General features: G+C 48.1%; 1 protein-coding gene across 3 annotated transcripts in view; it reads right to left on the reverse strand.

The window, feature by feature from the left end:
• The window catches only part of Abr (ABR activator of RhoGEF and GTPase), a 201001-nt gene that overhangs the window by 95485 nt on the left and 84494 nt on the right, over positions 1-21022 (reverse strand). For all 3 annotated transcript variants that reach the window (XM_027426695.2, XM_027426696.2, XM_027426697.2), the window contains exon 2: positions 150-334. In XM_027426695.2, the coding sequence (XP_027282496.1) occupies positions 150-334 (185 nt within the window). The remainder of the gene's footprint in view (positions 1-149; positions 335-21022) is intronic.

The following is a 21022-nucleotide window of genomic DNA, read 5'->3' on the forward strand; positions in this document are numbered from 1 at the left end:
CATAGCAGGTAATGAAGAGGAGGACATCAGGGGTACAGGCCCACCCTCCCCCAGCCCCACTGCCAACACTGTCCTAAGCAGACCCTGGTCCACTTTGCATACAAGTTGTCCTATCTCCCCTCCCCAGAAAAGTAAACAGGAGTACCTACCCCAGGTGCCAACCCCTCAGGTGGGGTGGGTGAGATGCTGTCCCCACCGCCTTGGCTGCGAGCACTGAGCTGGGGTGACATGGTGGGTGACTCGTCGATGTATGGCATGGTCTCCGAGCCCTCGGGGGGCCCCTTCTGCTCCTCATGCCCCTCTGCGTCGTAGTCCTCGGCACCGTAGCTGAAGTCTGAGACAAGGAACAAGAAAGGCCATTGAGAGTCTTCCACCAGGGCTGCCAGGGACTGGTAGCGCAGTGGGCGCCGACGCCGGCCCCCAGCTGCCATGGCCCCTGCTGCACCATGCACCCTGGGCCAGGGCAGTGGCTGCACAGCCAGGCCTGGGTAGGAGGGTGGGAGCTCCAGCAGGCACAGGCTCTGCTGAGTCCGTCAGAGGCTGCTGGGAGTCGGGGAGGAGCGGCTCTGCTGTCGCCACCCGCCTAATAGCATGTCAGCTGCGTATGTGGAGCTGTGTTTCCTTTGCCTCCTGCCTAATTCCACGTCTAAAAATTAACAGTGGGAGAAGGAGGCAGGACGATTCCAACTCTTCTCTCTGAGTCACCATTTTGCTTTTTATAGGGAATAAGGAGGTGGGGGCGGGCCAAGCGATGTCACTTCCTCGGTCCCTCCTCCTTGGGTACCATTGTACACTGAGCTCAATCCCTGGGGGGTGAGCAGGGCAGGCCTGGGGTAGGGAGGGCCCGGTAAGTGTGCCCTAGGAGGCCCCCAGTCCTCTGAATGAGGCCCTGAATGCAGGACAGAGCCCAAGGAAGGCAAGCGTGGGAGAGAGGGTGGTGCCCCAGGCCTGGCAGGGACTGGGTGAGCAGCAGTCTCCTCAAAAGCCAGCACTTATGTCTGTAATTCCAACACAGTTTCCTTCAGAGCAGGAGGGAGGGAAAGCAAAAGAAAGTAGAGCTGTATTAACCCCTCACTGCTCCCAGCACCACACAAGCTCCAGCGCCCACACAGATACCCTCCTGGGGGCAGTAAGGCGGCCACCAGGGTAGTGCCTCTAGGCTTTGCACAAGAGCTGTAGGATGGCCTCACTAAGGCCTGTGCACCATTCCCAGGCAGCAACTGGACAGTGAGTTGGGTGGTGTTGTTCCCAACATTCTAGTCCATGATCAGGATGTCTGAGAATACACTGCGGTTGCTGTAGGCTAGGTGCAAGGTCTCCTCAGACTTGAACCCTGGTTCAGGAAAGGAGTCATCAGTGAGGAGGGGTCAAGGGTACAGCCTCTGAAAGACCAGAAGGAGCTGGTATCATTTCTGACAGAGGAAGGCAAAGAGCTTTGGAGCCATTGGTAGCAGTCAGTGTCCTGCACACTGGACCTGCTGGAAACACAGGAATTTGTCATATGGTTTCTAACCCTTGGCAGAGGCCTGGGTTTTGGGACTGTGGCCAGTATGCCAGAGGAGCCTGGATGGGCCTGTCCCATTATCTGCTCAGACATCACTTCCTCCAGAGTGTTCTCCCTGGGAACCCAGTTTACAGTACCAATACCACATGGCCTCCTTGAAGCCTCAGGGGCAGGAACTGTGCTTCAGCTGTGGCTGGATGCTCAGCACCCACAAAATGACACATAGCAGGCTCCTAGAAAGCTTGAGTAGCAGAGTGAACAAGTGGAAGGATGCACCATCCATCTCAGGCCCGAGGTCTAAGCCAGGCAGGCCCTGGTGAGTCAAGCTCTCTGTGGAGGCCCTGGCTCCTCCTCCTCTGTCGTAACACACCAGCCCACAGGCAGCCAGCAGCCTGAGAATGGTGTCACCAGGTCACTGGGGCGCCAGGCCATGGCTACACTCAGTCCAATCTGGCTGTTGGCAGTCGATAGCTTCCCCTGGGCTCTCTGCACCTGCCTCTGCTGACTTCCTCTCCCAGGGCTCAACGGATGCCCATTAAACTGTCAGGAGACGTAGGCTGTATTTCCTCAGGACAGGCATGTACACGAAAACCCACAGACCTCTTTACTACCCCAGGGGCTCTGGGTCTCCCTGGTCATGCTGAAGCTAAGAGTGTGAGCACATGAATTACTGTGGACCCTGGCCTAGCCAACAGCTAGCCTGATACAGGCATCACCAGAATGAAGGTATTACTGGAGGTCAGAGTTCACAGATAGGCCAAAAGAAAATATGCCCTGGTTCACTTCTAATGCAATACCTGGCATCTCCCACAGGAAAGGAAGGTCTTTGGCATCCTTTCCTCCAGTGTGCACAAACAGACCTCACCCACTCAGGCTCAATCTAACCACCTCTCCAAGGCAGTTCTCACAGAAGCCTCAGACATCTGCCTGAGGATCTGGACCTGGGTCTGTCTGAGTCTTCAAGGGCTATCCTGTCCCATTTCACCCCAAAGAAACCCCAGCACCCTGTCTTTGGCCCTCCTCATGGGACAGGCTGACCAATAATGGGAGCACCAGGTACAGATGTGAGGACCGGCACAGTGACAATCATTCCTTTCTTGTTCGTGCCTTTCATAGAATGCTGGGCGTATGGAACACTTCTATTAGGAAAAGAGATACATGAAAGGATGAAGAAACCAACTCTCTAGGAAAGAAGAGGGCTGAAAAAGAAACCCACCGGGCACATCCAGGCTTCAGTCTACGAAGGCCACAGGTGAGGACACTAAGTGGGTGTGACCTGGCCACTGGTCTCAAAGAAAGCAAGGCAATGAAGTTGCTTCTTTTCCCTCTGGGTAGCACAAACCCCACGGTATTTGGAGTGGCACTATGCTCAGTGGCTAGTAAAGGGACCACGTTTCTGAGTCCGTGATTAAGTTCTCACTAAAGAACAAGTGGAACAGCTGGGCATAGTAGCCTGGACCTGTAACCCCAGCACTTGGGAGGCTAGGGCAGGAGGGCCATTACAAGCTCAAGGCCAGCCTGGAATACACAGCAAGACCCTGTCTCAAGGCAGGGGTGTTAGGTGGATATGTGTAGAGACTTTGAAGATGGTTGCTAAAAGCACGCCCTTTCTTCCCCAGGCTGCTTCTGGTCATGGATGAAGACAATTTCCAGGGATAGTGGCACATGACTGTGACCCCGGCGCTGGTAGGTTGGGAGTGTATGGAGACAGGAGGATCCCTGAAACTTACTGACCAGTAAGTCTAACCAAATTGGTAAGTTTCAGGTTCAGTGAAAGACCATGTCTCAGAAAATTAAAAGTGAAGCTGGAGACGTGTCAGTGGTTAAAAGTGACAACGGCTTTTCTAGAGGACACGAGTTCGGCTTCTAGCACCCATGTCAGGCAGCTCACAACCAACTCCAGGGGGTCTGATGCCATTTTTTTGGCATATACACGCACTCATGTGTGTGCACACGCATGCGCGTGCATACATATAATTTAATAATAATAACGATGATAAGAAGTAGTACATTGCCCCCTGCCCTCAATGTTCTCCTTTTGTTGTATGGCTGGAACTGCAGCAGTCATGCTTAACCATGAGATGACTTTGAAGATTGAAAGCAGAATTGAAGATGGCTGAACAGAAGTCTAGGAGTCTGAAGTCACTGATGGGATAATGGAGCCTCATCTTGACTCTAGAATGATCTACCCCTAGACTTCTTTTATAAAAGAGAATCAAGAATCAAGGGGGTTAGGAGTGGGGAGAGAGAGAAAAGTTCATGTTATGTGAACCACAACTATATTTAGTTTTCTCCTACTACCTTCACTGCCCTTGGCCTCCTTGGTGAAATCTTTCACCACCCCTCTCTAAGAAAACTGCTGTTCTGTATAGATTCTCAAAATACCATCAGGCAACAAAAGGGAACTATATTAATGGTTCTTGAACATACTATGCTAAGTGAAAGAAGCTAAACACAAGTGCACAGCTTGAATGCTTCTGCTCGTATAATGTTCTAGAACAGACAAAGCTGGCCAATGTTTGGAAATGCTAACCATAAAAACACTGGTGGCCTCTGGGAATGGGGTGTGGACAGGAGCTGATGACAATGGGCACAAGGGAACTTCTGGACCAATGGAACCATCCCCTGTCTTGACAGGGATCTGAGCGACACAGACAGATGCAATCACCAGAATTTACCAAATCTTGGTACAGTTAGTATTTATGCAGTTCATTAAATACTGAACACTTGTTAATGACGTGCCAGCCTGAAGGAGTCATCTGCAATTCTGAAATACATAAAATCTACAAGGGGTGGGGAGATGGACAGATGTGAAAGGGAGCAGTCATGGGAAGTGGTAATTACAGACTCTAGCTAGCAGTGAATGGGTTGTTCAGTGTGTGATGCTCCCTCTCAACTTTTCTCCACGTCTGATAGTTCTCATAATAAAGTGACAGGACAGGAGACAGTGCTCTCTAGACTGCTGTCATCCTTTCCTTTGTGTCCTTTCCCATTTTTTTTAACACTCCATGGAGAGATCTATTATTTCCTGGACACGAATCTTTCAGTCCCCAACTTTTACCTGAGGTTAGTTCAGTGGAGGATGGACACCTCCGAGTCTCTCCAGACCCCTCCTTCCCTCTCTGCATGGATCTTCTCAAATCCCCACTCTTGCCAATCCCCCCCTCACCCCCAGCAGCCAAGCTGCAATCCAAGCACACCTCATGCCACAGTTCTCTGCTGCTAATGCCAATGGTACAAACAGCCTAAACTTACCATCTGAAGACTCCGTGTAAAGCACCTCTGCCTCCACTATACAGGGTCATCTCCTCCTACTCTGTAGTATCACATCATCTCCAGACTCCTACAACTGTCTGAATATATAGCTCAAGACTCTAGTCTTAAACCCTGGTACCTGTAAATATGATCTTATTTGAAAGAAAATGTATCTGAAGATGTCATCAAGTTGAAGACCTCAAAATAAAATCATTTGGATGAACTCCATAGGTGCTAAATCCCCTGAAGCTCTTAGGAGATGACAGAAAAGGCCCGGTGACTCAGGGAGGGAACATGTGCAGTGAGTACTAGCTGAGAGAAGCAAGCAAGAATTTGATCCCTGAAGTCTTGAAGGAAAGGCTTCCCAACTGACCTTGATCTGAAGCCCACAATGTTCACAGTGAGATAACTTTCTGTGTCTTAAAGCCACTAATTTCTGGGATAACGTGTATAGCAAGGAAAACATTCCATGAATACTCATCCTCTGTCCCACCCCTAGACTGTTGCACCTGCTGCTATGGCACCTAAAACCCTCCCCTCAGCCCTTAGCCCACCAAACAGATCCTCTTTAGCTCTCAAAGCCAGCTAGCTGCACCCTCTCCTATGAACTTCTCTGTGTTTCTCACACGATACCTGGATAAAGCACTTTTACAAGCCGATGAGAAAAGGATAATTATGTCATACTCTAATGAGCAAAGGAAAGGAGAAGAAGAAAACTTAAAATAGAACAGCAAATAGCCAGAGACAGTCTTTTTAAAGGTTAACCTCACTGCAATCAAAGAAAATGCAACCTACTTTTCCTTCCCCCTTTGTGTAATTTTCCTATCACATTAACAAGAACTTAAAAATAATGATAGGCTTCTTGTCTAGGATGTGTGAGGCCCTGAGGGTGAAGGCCAGCACTACAAAATAATAGTATTAATTAATAAAGTCCAAAGCTGAAAAGGAATATACTCTCAGAGCTCCTGGAAAGGTATATTTAACTGCTATACCTTTGCTCAGTTTATCTGGTAAATGGCACAAAAAGTTTTAGCAGTCAGCACAGACTTGAACCCAGCATAATTCAAAACTTCACCCTAAGACAAGAATATATAACTAATTATAAATACTCATAAAATATACTTGCAAGGGGCTGTGGAGAGTTGGCTCAGTGGTTAAGAGCACTGATTGTGCTTCCAGAGGGCCTGGCTTGATCCTCATCACCCATATGATAAGTCACAACTAGTCCAGGGACCTGACACCCTCTTCCGGCCTCTGTGGGCATTAGGCATGAACATGTTGCACAGACAAACAACCGGGCAGAACACTCATGGTGGCACATGCCTTTAATCCTAGCACTCAGGAGTCAGAGGCAGGTGGATCTCTGTTAAGCTTGAGGCCAGGCTGGTCTAAATAGTGAGTTCTGGACAGCCAGAGAAAATAATGAGGCCTGGTTTCAAAGAGCAACATAAACATAAAACCCCCAAACAACCAAAAACCACACCCATACAAGTAAAATTTAAAAAAAATTTAAATGGACTCACAAGGTTGTTTATGATTGCAACAATATATTTAAGAGGCTGGGACAGAAGAATCATGAATTCGAGATCAGCCTAAACAGCAAGACCCTGTGCCCCACTCCACCCTCTCAAAGAACCAAACGAAAGCAAATTGAAAGGGGGGGGGAAACATTATTGAGCATTCAGACTCTGGAAACCTGGAAGGAATTAATTTGTGGTTTCACTGCTCCCAGGACAGTAGTAAACACTGCTTGTTTTCTACCATCTCTTCTTCCCTGCTTGGTTTTATATGAAGCAGAAATGGACCCTGTCTTCAGAAAGATGTCTACTTTCTCTGCCTCTCCTACAACAAAAAGCAATCACTATATATCAGTCTGGCCCAAGAGTATCTGAAAGGCCTTTGGTTTGATTATTTGCTTTGAACTTGGATGTGATGACAGGCGCTACAATGGCCATACTGCTGCCATGAGGAAAAAGTGAAGAATGAACAAAAGATGTCTGTGTGAGCTGTGAGCTACTGAGCCAACTAGAATCAGTTGGTCCACCTCATTTCTTGCTAAGTGGGAAATGAAAGCCCTAGTATATCAGGTTTTCTGCCACATAAAATGAACACATTTCTAAGTGATACCCTTATCTCCCAGGAAAGGAAGACAGTCTAGAATGCAATTAAAACTTCCCTGGGCATGGTGAAGCAGAGAAGAGGTGTGAGAGGATCAAATACTTGAGGAACTATCACTTCCCAAGAGCAAGGAATGGAGAGGACAGGTTCAAATTCCATCCATTTTCTGTCGCTGCCTAGAACCAGGTAGCCACTTCTCAAATGTTACTGGCTGAGTAAATGTAAAGAGGGACAGTAAGGGGATTCAACTGGATGCTATGTGTGAAACACTTAGCATAAGGTAAGCACCCAATAAATCTTAGCTGCTATTGCTAATATTATGAATTGACTCTTGAACGATGTGTCGTTGCTTGCCAGGTGGGTGTGGGCTGGGAGCAGAGTTCTAGGCAAGGAGGAGGTTTGGCAATGAAACAAGTATGAAACAGCAGGGCCCCTTAAGGGGAATATAAATAGCCACCATGGCTGGAACACCGAGTGAGCAAGGGGGTGAGGGGGAATAGCACAACAGAAGGGGGCACAGACTAGATCCTGAGTCAAGCTGGAGGTTGGGCAGGACTTGGGGCTGTACTGAGACAGCCCACTAGCCCAGGGACCCCAGCCATTGTGTCACATGTCACACGTCCTCCTGACACATGCTCCTGTGTGGAGTCACTCTGCAGGCAGAATCCTGTGTCACCCAGAGAAGACATCACCTGTGACTCTGAGCTACCCTATACTGTAACGAAGGCAGTATACTTGAGGGTATACCAGTCGACAGGCCCTCAAACACAAATTTATTCAACAAACAGAACTGGCCAGTGAGAGGTGAGGACAAGCCCAAGTGGCTAGACCTCATTCTTACCACCTCAAGTGCCCAGCTTGAGGAGATCATTGTTACAATCTTGCCTTGAGGCTGTCCTAACCCAGGACCAACAGGCATAGCTAGACAGACAAACTGGGGGCTCCAAGCTTCATGCAGACGCTGATGAAGAGTATGGGGGTCTTCTGGCGAGCCTAAGAACTACAGGTGCAGGATGTAACTCCAGGTGTGGAGTGGTCCTGACATCCCAGTAGGGCTGACATCAAGGCTAACTGTAAGTAATAAAAGCAATACATTTATTTTCTACCTGGGAACCAATGGGGGTGGAGGGTAGGGCAGGGGAGCAGGGAAGAAGCAGGGAGGAAAGCCCAAGCTAACCGTCAGTCCTACCCGAGCAACATCCAAAGTCTTCAGAGAGCTATCCTGCCCCAGGAGCTCCTGCGACCTATGTTTATAGCACCTTGGTCACAGCTGTGTGGCACTGAGCATGCTACTCCATTTCATCCACAAAGGTTCATCTGACAGACACTATGTGGAACAAAACCAGCCAGACAGGAAGTACACAGCATAGGACTCTGTTGCATATAGTTTAAGAACAAATGAAACCCAGGACTGGAGGCAAGCAGTAGGCTGGCTCACAGGGAGAGCAAGGAACTTTCATGCGTGATGGGAACATCCCCTATCTGGATCCACATGTTGTTTATATAAAGAGGAATACGGAATAGTTCACTCAGTTGGATACCTAAGGTTGGTGAGCTTTAAAAGGATGGTTTTCTTGTTTGGTTGAGTAGCTGGCTTGGTTTTTGTTTGTTTGCTTGAGACATGGCCTTGCTGTGGGTTTCAGGCCAGCCTTTAACTCACTTTGTAGCTCAGGCTGTTTCTGAACTCATAGGGATCCTCTTGCTTCATCCTCCTCAGTGCAGGGGTTATGGGTGTACACTATACACCTGACCCATAAAAGGTTTAAGAAGAGTTATGTGATCCACAATCTGTAATCCCAGCAACAGGGGGTGGAGGATCACTGAGAGTTAGTTCATCAAAGCCTGTCTCAAAAAAAGGAAAAAAAAAGTTTTAGGGATTTAAGAATTACATAAGTTGTACCATTTACATTTATAACCAAGGAAATGATGGCATAGAGAGTTTAACTACTTGACCAAGGTTGAGGGTCTAAGTCGAAAACCAGATTGAATACGGTAATTTAATGCCAGGACTAATGCTATTCCATCATGTAATTTGCTAAAAATAGTTCAGGAGACTTCTCTCAAGGATGCCTATGAATGAAAGAAACAACCAGTGTTGAGACAGAATGGAAGAAGAAGAGGTTCCTATGCTGAGGGGCTATGAGTGCAGAACAGGGAGGGACAGCACTGAGAAGTGAACTGCCGTGACTGAAGCTGCAGCTGGGGGTGGGGGTGGGGGTCAGGCTGTATAGGGACCAGCACATTACACTCTAGAGTTACTTCCAGTCAGTAAGAGGGAACCACTAAAGCCAAAAGAGCAGCATGGCTTCAGGAAAAGTAAGTCACTCAAGACAGAGGGGGCGATCTGGAGTGGAGCAAACAGTCCTCCTGTGGATTGCCAAGGGTGGTGGCGCCAACAGCAAGGGAACAAGACAGGGTGTGGAAGGTATTATACAAAGTACAGCCAGGAAGTACAGTACCCTCTAGGCTTGACAACTGAAGGCAGTATGGATAGAAAGGGGAACAAGGATCCTGGGCAGAGACCCTGTCTCAGGTGTAGTAGGTATGGACTGAGAGTTGGCAAGGTCCTACTTGTAGAGTGCCAAACTACAATTGTCCTAGAGATGCAGAGCCAAGACGCTGGATCACAGAACCAACTAGATGATGCTCAGCTGCTACTCCCTGGTGTACCACAAGGGCCAGACTATGCTCTTCGAAATGACAGTGGTAGCATGGTACATCAGACATGGATCTGACATTAACCTACAAAGACAGGGTCCTAGTCTCTTAGTGCATTAATACAACATCTGTAACAACTGGCCTCAGTGTCAGAAATCAAGACGGAGACTAGGCGAAAGTGTACCATGGCCCAGGATCAGCCCTCACCTCTGAGCTATGCGCTGAGGAGGAACAAAGTTGGAACCCCCAAAGAAACAGGCAACAATGCTCATCCAGGGGGAGGTACTTAGATCAACACCTGGTCAGAGTTCAGTCCTCACTTAACCCAGCAGCATTCAGGGTGGTGGATCACTTCTCCTCCCATGTGGCTTCCAGGAATTGTTCTACAGGTGTTTACTCCTCTTCGCCCAAGAGAAGGGAACGGTCTGAGTGCTCTCTGCCTCTCAGCCCAGACTGGAGAACCTGGAAACTTAACACTTGTCCCAAATTGTCTCACCCTCATCCAGTCTCCTACTCTGAAACACCTTCTAAGCTGACAACGCTCAGATATATATTCAGCCCACGTCTCCCTCCTGTACTCAGACTGCCTGTCTGTTCAAGTTCAATGTCTAAGAGGCATCCCAACGTGAAACCTCTAACCAAAGTGCCACACACCTGCTGTACCACGGCTTCCCCCACTCGACTAGAGGAATCATCCTCCTGCCAGTCATTCAGGTTCTCTTACACCCACATCCACTCCATCAGAAATTCCCATCCGTTCTCACCTCTCGAGTGACATATATTCTCAGAGAAACCCCTCCCTTCTGGATGGGTCTCTCTGCTCCCCCCCAACCCCCAGTGTATCCTCTGTTTTCTTTAAACCCAGAGCCTTATGCATTCTAGTCAGGTGTTCTGTCTACCCTAGAGCTACAAAATGGGCCATTCCCACCTGGTCCCAGCAAAGTATTGTTGGTTTGTTTGCATCCCAGGCTGGCCTAGACTCTCAGCAAGCTACCCTGTCTCAGCCTCCTGAGTGCTAGAATTACAGGTGTTAGCCACCACACCCTGCATATTGCCAGTTTTTCAAAGTGGACTCCTGGTGGCACCTCAGAACTTTCATTTATCTCATGGTCAACTCTCCACCTCCTACAAACCTTTGTTGGGCAGCTCCACCCTGAATGCCATTTAAAATCACAAACTGTAACCATCTCCATGTGACTGGTGGCTCTCGCTCCATCTTCTAATATATTAATCATTTATTCTGACATTCTTACTATTCCTTGTCTCATGATGAGGTAAATTCCAGAAGGACATGGATTCTTACACGTGGTATGCCCTATTGCATCCCCAGTGTTTATAACAATATCACAACACATGTTGATTCAATGAATGAATGACCAAAAAGATAACCCTCATATAAGCACTGTATGGTGAAAGATCTGATTCCTGTCACTTCTAGTCTATTCAGATACAGGAGACAATATTAGCAACCAGGACATCTTGGGAACAGGTGCCAGCACCTGCAAGTCAGGCAAAGAGGGCAGAAAGAAGCTGGGATGAAGCTAGACGAAGAACAAAAGAGTAATCTGGGCGGTAGGGACACACACCTTCAATCCCAGCATTCAGGAGGCAAAGGCAGGCGGATCTCTGAGTTTGAGACCAGCTTGGTCTACAGAGTGAGTTCCAAGACAGCTAGAGCTACACAGAGAAACCCTGTTTCCAAAAACCAAACAAAATAAAATGAAGGAAAGAGTGAGCAGAGCAAAGAAGGCACCCAAGTCCAAGAAGGGGTTGCTGAGGACTAAAAAGGATGGTGAGTGGCTGTCATAGAAGCCATATGGAGTTGAAATCTAGAGAGTAAGGGTTGTACAGGTCTAGAAGAGAATCAAGATGGAAGGGTGCCCTGGTTTGGGGCACCAAGGATTCTGGAACAATACATTTGGAGGGGGAAGCAAAGGCCAATTTCATTAGCAAGGGGGACAAGGAGAGAGACAGTGAAGGAGAGTTACTCTCCCTCAAAAAGGCCAGGAGAGATTCTGAGCTGAGAACAGGTGAACTAAAGCAGAGCCAGTGGCTACGCAGCTGCCCACTCTAAGGGAGCAGGACACCGAGAATGTCTTGCCAGGCTGGGGCTGCCAGAGGCGCTGGACCCTTCCTCCTCCTGAGTGAGCAGCCATTTTCTAGTCCCAAAAGTGAACAGCAGAACAGAGGTCTAGAATGTTAGAACCAGAGGTTAAGTCTGGTCACCAGAGTTCTGAGCTCAGGATGCCTCAAGGTGGCAGGGTTTCAGGGCACCGTTGGGAAGGAGGCTATGACAGCGTCCACAGCCACTGAGTACTGAGTGGCCACCCTCCCCTGCATCATGCTACTCCAAATGGACACTGTCTTCTGGGTGCCTGCATTGTCCTTCTAACACAGGGCTTGCTTCTGAGTCCCAGTGACACTTGGACTTCTGTTCACAGCCTCCTGGGGGCAAGCACAGCCTCGTGGGTAACCAGAGTTCATTCCTACCATCTGCTCTGATAGAACAGTCTTTATAAACCCCCAGGTCCATCAGATGCAAGCCTAGTTTCACAGTTTCCTGTGTCCCTCTGCTACTGACTTGTCCTTGGCTCCCTCTACCTATCAGGAAAGCCAGTTCCCAAGGCACACAAACAATCCAGTGTCTTCTTGGCCATGCCAAAGCTGAGCTGCCACGAAGCTGGGAGCCTGGATTTAAACACCAGATGTAGATTACCAGCTGGTTGGCTTTGGGTTTCTTGAGTCACAGCCTCTCTGAGCTTCAGTTTTTCTCTGTAAGATAAGGACAATACCCACACAACAGAATGGCTGTCAGAACGACATTAAAATACTAGGTATGATAAATAGATAGAGGCTAGAGTGGCACCAAGGAAACATACAAAACCAGAGGGCTGACACCTTCAGAGCCCAAGAGACCTGTGATGATCAGGTGACACCACTTGGAGCCCTTGGTCATGGCCTAACATCAAGATGAGGTATTCTCCTGGCACATGCCACATCCTCTTAATACCTGCTGTCCCATAAATAATGGCAGAGAGGGGGCTGGCTGGGATAACACAGTAGTCAAGTGCACAGGCTATGGAATCAGATACCACTTCTATCCTCAATATTCCTACCAGCCACAAGACTTTGAAAATGCTACTTGACCATGCAAAGCCTCACTTTCCCCATCTGTACAACAGGTAATTAGTAATATCTGTACTTCACGAGCCTTGCTTTGCTTTTCTCTTCCTCCCTCCTTTGAGACAGGTTCTCATATAACTTCCTTCCAAGTAGCTGAGGATGACCTGAAGCCCCTCTGGTTCTCCTGTCTCCACTTCCTGAGTTCTGGAATTATAGGTATGTACCTCCTTAATCTGCTTATGGGGTATTGGGGGCTAAGCCCAGGGGATGCTTTCTCTACAAATTGAATATTTAATTTATATATGTACGTGTGTTTTGCTTACACGTATGTATGTGCACTATGTGCATGCCTGGCACCCATGGAGGTCAGGAGAGGATGTCAGATCCCCCCAAAACTGGAGTTACAGATGTCTGTAAACCACCATGTGGTTGCCGGAACCAAACCCCGGTCCTCTGCAAGAGCAGCAGTGCTCTTAACCACTGAATCATCTCCCCCTCACCCTTAAGGTTTTTTGTTTTGTTTTTTAAAGAGCACTTTCATCAATTTGTGTTTCTTTTTTTTTAAAAAATTATACATTCCTAGCTACTTTTTTCTTTTGAGATAGGGTCTCATTCAACCTAGGCTGGCCTCAAACTTGATATTTGGCGAAAACAGGCTTTGAACTCCTGATCCTTCTGCTTCCACACCCAAGTGCTAGGACACTAGATAAACACCTCTAAACTGGGTGCTCATCAAGTTTTCATGAACATGTAGTGGGGAAAATATATGCAATAAGCACTAAATAAACAACAACTATTATCAGTACAACCCTGACTATCCCAGTGATGAGTGTGCCCTCAAGGATCTCCTGGTTTTTAAACTATAAAAAGCAGGGCTTTGGTGGAACTGACAGCTGATAAGGGCCACAGCAAACTTCCATCAGTTGCAAATGATCACCCTCCATTCAGTAGCTTCAGCATGGAGGGAGGCATCAAGGACCATTGTGAGTCACATGCTGAGTTTCTGAGAAATAAGTTCCTAACGTCACCTGTGATGGAAATTCCTGGTGACAAGCTCCCATCCCAGAGACTCAAGCTGCATCCATGTGGGGAGGCTGAGAATCAGGACTATTGATACTGCTCTGACCCTGGGCAATTCCACTTCTTAGAAAAGCAGAAATCCACCAGCCTAAGGTAAGAATTCTGTTGAAAATCCAATGGAGCTCCTACTCTGATGCAGCCCTACAATGCCTTCGGGCAGAACCATCAACTCAGCACAGCATCAACTCCCTAAGCACGGGAAGGCTGCTGGCAAGAAGAAGGGCTTGCAGGAAGTCTTAAGGGATTCAGGGTTTGCCTGGGGATAGAGGAGGCAGCAGTGGACAGGAAGAGCTTTGCTTTGCTCTAATCTGATTGTATACTCTGAACAGGGTAGCCCATGGCTCCATTCAGGTTCCTTGAGTCAGCATGCAGCAACTACTTGGATCACAGAACGGCCCCCACCTTCATCCAACTAAATCAGCACAGGAGCAGCTGGTCACCTGGCAAAAGACATGGGGCAGCTCACTGCTGGATATGTGGTTAATGTCACTGAAGTTCTCCATTCTGGCTCCACCCCCACTGCTGGGAACAGACTCAAGGCCCTCTGTGGGCGTGCCAAAGGACCTCTTTGGTTGCTATGGAGATGGTGATCTGATCATCCACCTCCAGGATTCCTCAGGGAAGAGAAGGCAGGGACCATGTGGCTGCTTGGAGAAGGCCAGGGCTCCAAAGTCAGAGACAAAAGAAATCTCAGATCTTGGGCATGAGGAAGGAGGTATGCCAACTATCACCAGTTTTCGGGCTCTGAGGATGGACAGAAACACTGACTGGAATCTGCACCCTGTTTCTTAGTATACACAGCAAGCCTACAGCTAGGGGCTTACCTCATCCTTGCTAGCCAGGCAGGCTGTCAGAGTGCTATCACTCTGTGCTGTATCTATCCCTGTGTACATAAACTCGGTACCAACTGAGGCTCACAGAAATTGCAGGTGTCAACCAAGGCCATCGGTTGACAAATGAACTGCAATGTAAAGCCTGTTCTTTGAACCAATTCTAATTTCCTTTTGGGAGGGGGTTTTGAGACAGGGTTTCTCTGTAGCTTTGGGCCTGCCCTGGAATGCACGCTATAGACCAGGCTGGCCTTGAACTCACAGAGATCCAACTCCCTTTGCCTCCCAAGTGCTGGGATTAAAGACTCCTGGCTTTTCACATGGGTACTAGGGATCAAACTCAGGTCCTCATGCTTGTGCAGCAAGTGCTCTTATCCCACTGAACCATCCCTCCAGCTCCATTATCTCTTTTGTAGTGACAGGGTCTCATTATATAGCCCAAACTAGCTTTGATTTCATGATTCTCCCTGCTTCTGCCTGCTGAGTGCTAAGCATGCAACATCATACCTGGTGCGGGGGGGGGGGGGAACCCAGTTACTCTGTAGGAAAGGCAGTTACATGTGTACTGAACATACCGGACAGACACTACCAAACAACACATGTCCTTCCTTCCATAATGGAGGGGAAGCTTACGCATGTGTGAATAACCCTGCCAATCAACAAACACCTCATAAGATATCACACGCCAGATGCAGGGGTAGGAGCTGACCCCAGCTCCATTTCTGGGGCCTATCACTTAATCAATGAGACCAAGGCCAAGCCAGAGCTCTGGCAGACCTGGTCCAGGTCCCAGATCTGTATGTTTATGGCAAGTTCCTCATTCTCTTGGCATCTCCAACTCCTCATCTGTAACTGGGATGTTTCCTATATCCTGGAAAACAAAGAGAGACACTCAACGAGGAGGACATTGCACAGACAATAAATCATTTGGTCAATCAGACCAAAATAACAATAAATTTTCTGTACAGTGTCATGTGTGTCCACTGCCATTGGCATGTACAATTTTCTCCACTAGGTGGCAGCAGACTAGAGGGCAAAGACAGTTTTGGTTTGTAAATTACTCTGGCACTGGGGACAGGATTCACAAAGCACAGGCTCCTGAGCTGCTGGCTGGTTGACACCCGTCTCTAAAAAGCTTCCTAAGCTCTCCTAAGAACAACTGGTTTGATTATTCGAGGTGTAGGAGCAGGAGACTGCTGTGACAAATCTAGGGAATTCTAACCCCATCAGAGCTAAAAGTCCCTCTGGACCTTCTTAGGGGTTGACGGCAAGTACGGAAACTGGACTGGTTTGCTTTAAGGTCCTTCTCTTCCTTCCCTCATTCCCAGTTAGAAATGTTCAGTCCCAAAGCCACAAGGGGGGAGTCAAGAGACCACTGTGATGATGGTCTTCAAATCCAAAGGCTCCTTCCTATCACCTGCCTGCAATGGCCTCCTCAGAGCCCTTCTCTTAGGGCATTCACGAATCTGGTGCTGAGAAGCAGTAAGGGGCAGTTCAGGGAAAAGTAATGTGAGGTTTAGGGGAGTCAGTGAGAGCAGGAGCAATGCTGTAGGCTGGCAGCTACCAGGACCAAGATCCCAAAAGATACATGGCTCCACACTTCCACACTTCCCTATAGAAGTCAACGAAGGCACTCCCAACTTGTTTACTCTTACACACCCTCACACACAGAAGCACTTCTGCCCAATGTGTGTCTAGGAGAGTACTCTATGGCATTCAGTTCCAGCTGCTGGCTCTCTCCAACTTAAAAAGAACTCTACCACTGAAGCTGAGGCCGAGGCTCAGTGGTAGAACACTTGCCTAGCATATGCAAGCACCTGGATTCAGTCCCCAGCCTTCAAAGAGTTTTTTTTTTTTTCTTTTTACTGAATAGTACTAAAAGAGGTCCTTCAAATTTCACTGCATGCCCCCACCCCCACCCTCTTGCCCCAAGCCAGCTCCAGAATGGCAGTGATTTTGCTACTTCCAAGAGACAAGAAGATTCCCTCAAATTTACAGCATCATTACCTTCTGGGGATGTGGAGGCAAAGCCAGGTGAGGTCTGAGCCCAGGACCCCATGTTCTTATGCACATGGACAAACACAGATATACCTACCCACCTCCTGGGGTCCTGCCACACTCAGAACTCTGGCCGGCCCCAGGACAGGTAAACATTTGACAGCAAGCACAGTCATCACATTGACGTGGGTGGCCTTGGTTGAGTCTGTGGCCTGGAGCTATGGCTTCCTCAACAGTGAAATAGAACTAGGGAGTTCATTGTGAGGATTCCATGAGACCATGACAGTAAAAAGCTCAGCCCAGTGACACACAACCCCACCTGCCAGGATCACCCTAGCTAGCCACAGAGTGGGCTTGAGGGTCTTCTTCCTTCACACAGGTGTCATGGCCCTGGTATGTCCAACATGATCAGCACTCAACAATATCCCATTCCCCTCTCCTGGATGCACCAAAGACCACCATTTCCAGCTGTTCTGCAGTTGGACAAGGCCATGTGATCAGTTCTAGCCACCAATATTTAAGTGGACAATAGACTGAAGCAGAGACATACCATGCACAATTCATTCTTCCTCATCCCCTGAGGTCATGGGCCATGGAGGCCAAGGCTCCAGACAACCAAATCTCCATCAGGAAAGGTCCTTGACTAACTACATGGACAGAGAAACTTGCCTACCTGCAATGACCTATATGCAAGAAGCAGTCTTCCCCTGTGTTAATTCAGGACTTCAAGGGTTAACTTGGTCCTATACCATAACCAGCAACCCTAACATAGGAATCCAGCTCTTCTATGTGGTCATCTGGCCAATCTCAGACTCCTGGGTGCCACACCCACACTTCCCTTTTTCCTTACCATGAGCCTCTGCCAGCTCATAGAAGGCTACAGATACATACCCTTCTGCTCAGAGAACCAGGAACTCAACACTTTGTTCTGGGTGCTAACAGGAAGGGCATCTGGACTGTCCTCCAGCAGGTGCTGGTTCCAGAAGCCCCCAAATTTTAAGAGTTTGCTTTGTTTTGCTGAGATGGGATTTATATAAATCAGGTTATCCAGGAACTATGTAGTCCTGGCTGGCCTTGGATTCTCTGATCCTTGTGCCTCAGTCTTCCTGGGACTGGGAATTCAAGCAGGACTCCATGCCAGGCTTATGATAGCGTAATAGAAGCTGATACTACAGAGTCAGGCCCTCTGTACATGGTTATGGCTTCTCCTGCCCTCTGCCACTACCCTAGACCAGGTCCACAGACCAGCCATGATTAAGATTCAAGAATAGCCTACTAACATATGAAGGGAGCCCAAAAGTAGGTGGGGAAACACCCCTGTTCACAGAAATATTACTCACAGGAGCCAAAAGGTGAAAGCAACACAAGATCCCTCAGTAGTGAAAAGATAAACAAATGTGGCTTCCTATCAGCAATGAGTATCTTCCATGAGATGGAAAGAAATACAGACCCATGCCATAATCCTAGTGAATCCCAAGGACATGATACTACACAAAATAAGCTGGCCTCGATAAATAATAAATAAAAATAAATGTAGTATCTCCTTGTGGAGACACAAAGTAAAAGTGAGAGTTGCTAGTACTGGGAGGGGGAGTGGGGAGCTGCCGATCAACGGGATAATTTCATTCTGCAAAATGAGAGGAGCCCTGGGGTGGGTGCTGGTGGTTGTACAATCAAGTGAATGTATTTAAGCCCAAAGAACTGTGCACTTAAAATGATGGCAAATTGTATGTATGTATATCACAATATCTGTAAAGTAAAATAAAATACTTTAAAAACAAAAGACATGATCTTACTATATAACTCTGGTTGGCCGAAACTCACAGAGATCCTCCTGCCTCCCGAATGCTGGGATTAAAGGTGTGTACTACCACGTCTGACTAAAATATATATTTTAGAAAAGAAGTCAGAGAGGGATCAATACCAGGGATAAGAGCCCTTGCAAGGGAATGAAGAAATGCCTGTGTTTAAGAGCACTTGCTGCTCTTGCAAAGGGCCCAAGTTAGATTCCAGGACCCACTCGGGGCTCACAACCATCCAGTTCCAGAGGAATCTGTAATCCCTTCTCTGGCCTTTACATGCACTGCGTGCACATGTTTCACTTAAGCACAGTTAAAACTCTCATAGCATAAAATAACAATAAATCTTTTAAAAAGGAACCCTCTCAAGGTGGCTGATACAGACTCAGGAGTTGCTAAGGCAGGTTTCTTTAGCATAATGCATTCTACTTTGTGATCAGCATCTTGGCACAAGACAAGCCTGGCTCAGCTTTAAGCAGGGCTGCCAGGCATTTGTAGGCTCTAATTCTAGTGTTCCCTCTCCCATCAGGGAGCACCTGGGCTCCTACTCCAGAGCCCAATCATCTCCACATCAGGTGGATGCCAATGGGCAGTGTCTCTGGGAGCATGCTGAGCAGTCCTGTTCATGGCAAGAGGACTTCCCCATGATAGTATTTACCCTGGCTCTGAGTCCCACCTCTCTTATACCACTTAGGTGCCCCTGACTCAGTCTGAAGAGCCCCACCCTCCCACCTGGCAGTAAGATATGCCAGCTGTTCCTCCAGAGGACAGCAGCCTCCAGCAGGAACCAAACATAGGGCCAGACATGATGAGGGGGGTCAGATGTCTCTGACTGGCAGTCACAGCAAGGATAGCTACAGACAACAGGCCATACAGATATAAAAGGCTAAGGGACATGGAATACAAGGCCTCCAGGTTAGTAGCCCTGCCCTGCTCTAGGTAGACCAGTAGGGCTTATAGGGCCAGCCACCTATGTTCCAAAGAGAGCTGAAAATGTCCCTTCCATGCCTGGATATGAGGACAAAGAGGACACAGCTCCCATGAAAACCAGGGCCTGGCTAATAATGTAAATCACATTTCACACATGAGGCAGAAGAGCAAGTAATCGACATATCCCAGTCTCTCAGGAAAAACAAATGTGAGATTCCAAATAGAAGGCCAGAGGAGGCCTTCAGTGCTCAGGTGTTTCTACAAGAGGACATGGTAGTATACAGACTTTCAGGCTACCTGAATGCAAACCCCACCTTTAACCGTGTGACTTTGAGCAAACAATTTTTTTTTTTAAGGTTTATTTATTTATTGGGTATATACTGTTCTGCCTGCAAGTATGCCTGCAGGCCAGAAGAGGGCATCAGATCTCATTATAGAGGGTTGTGAGCTACCATGTGGTTGCTGGGAATAGAAATCAGGACCTCTGGAAGCAGAGCCTGTGCTCTTAACCATTGAGCCATCTCTCCAGCCCCTTGAGCAAACTTCTTAACTTCTCTGTTTATAAAATGAGGTAACAGTAGCACTCAGTATCTCAGAGGTTTTGTGACCCATTGAATGAGTTAGTAAAGCCCTAAGAACAGTGCCTGGCATGTTGCTGGCTATTATCATCATCACTGTTGTTATTGTTGTTGTTCTTATTTCTTCACTGTCTTGGCCTTGGGAAAGAGCCCAAGAAGACCAGCTGCATGCTGTGTGGGTAGCGCACACAAACTGCCAAGCATAACAGAGGCACAACAGGATGGACCTCACACATGGTAGCTTCACTCCCCGGTCTGACAGCCTGCTCCCTCCGTGGTTGCCACTCACTCCCAGCCCTAGATCTGAACTCCTTCCTGAGAGCCCAGGACCCTTCCACAGATTTGGGCAAGCTGTCTGGACATGTGGTCCATGCAAACCCACCCCACCAGGAACCACTCAGGGAGGAAGAAGGGGAGATGAGGGAGGTGCAGAGATGTAGCCTCCCTACCCCCATACTCCTGCAAAAACACAGTGCAGCCACTAACACACACAGCTCACAGCACTGTCCCCAGCTGTTTCCCCAGAACTAGTAGGCTGGTGTGCACTTGTACACGTGTTCCTTCCTCTCTGTCTCTCCTGGGTGGAGGAGGTCACATCAGCTGACTCACAACCATCTTTTTGGAAGGCAAGAGTCACTGGAACATTTTGAACCAGACTGCCTGGCTTGAATCCCAGTCTCCACCTCCTATCAGCTGTGTGACCTTGGCAAGTCACTGTAACCTCTCTGTGCTTCTGTTTTGCCTTCAAAATGGGTTAATAATAGCATCCAAATGCAAAGGGTTTCTGTGAGGAGGGGTGAGTAAGTATATCCTGAATGAACTTAGAGGAGTACCAACTATGAATGTTAAATCCTCATAAGTTCAGTGAGATAGATCCGATTTCTGAGCTCTCAACATGCCCAGGTTCTCCTTCAGATCCAGACATCTTATTCACTCCTAATCACTCCTGAGAATTCACCTGACACCCGGTCCTTATCCCCAAAGGGTCCTGAGGGTCTGTGAAAATACCAAGCTTGGGCTACAGCCCAAGCACAGGTTTTGTCAATGTCCTGCCCTGACAGGATCTCCTCAGCCTCCAGGCTGTGCCATGCAGTCCCCTCTCTTATCACTCCTCTCCAGAGATCACAGCAGCCTCTCCATGTGTCACAC

This window comes from Cricetulus griseus, chromosome 7 (genome assembly GCF_003668045.3).
Source record: "Cricetulus griseus strain 17A/GY chromosome 7, alternate assembly CriGri-PICRH-1.0, whole genome shotgun sequence".
NCBI classification, from domain to species: Eukaryota; Metazoa; Chordata; class Mammalia; order Rodentia; family Cricetidae; genus Cricetulus; species Cricetulus griseus.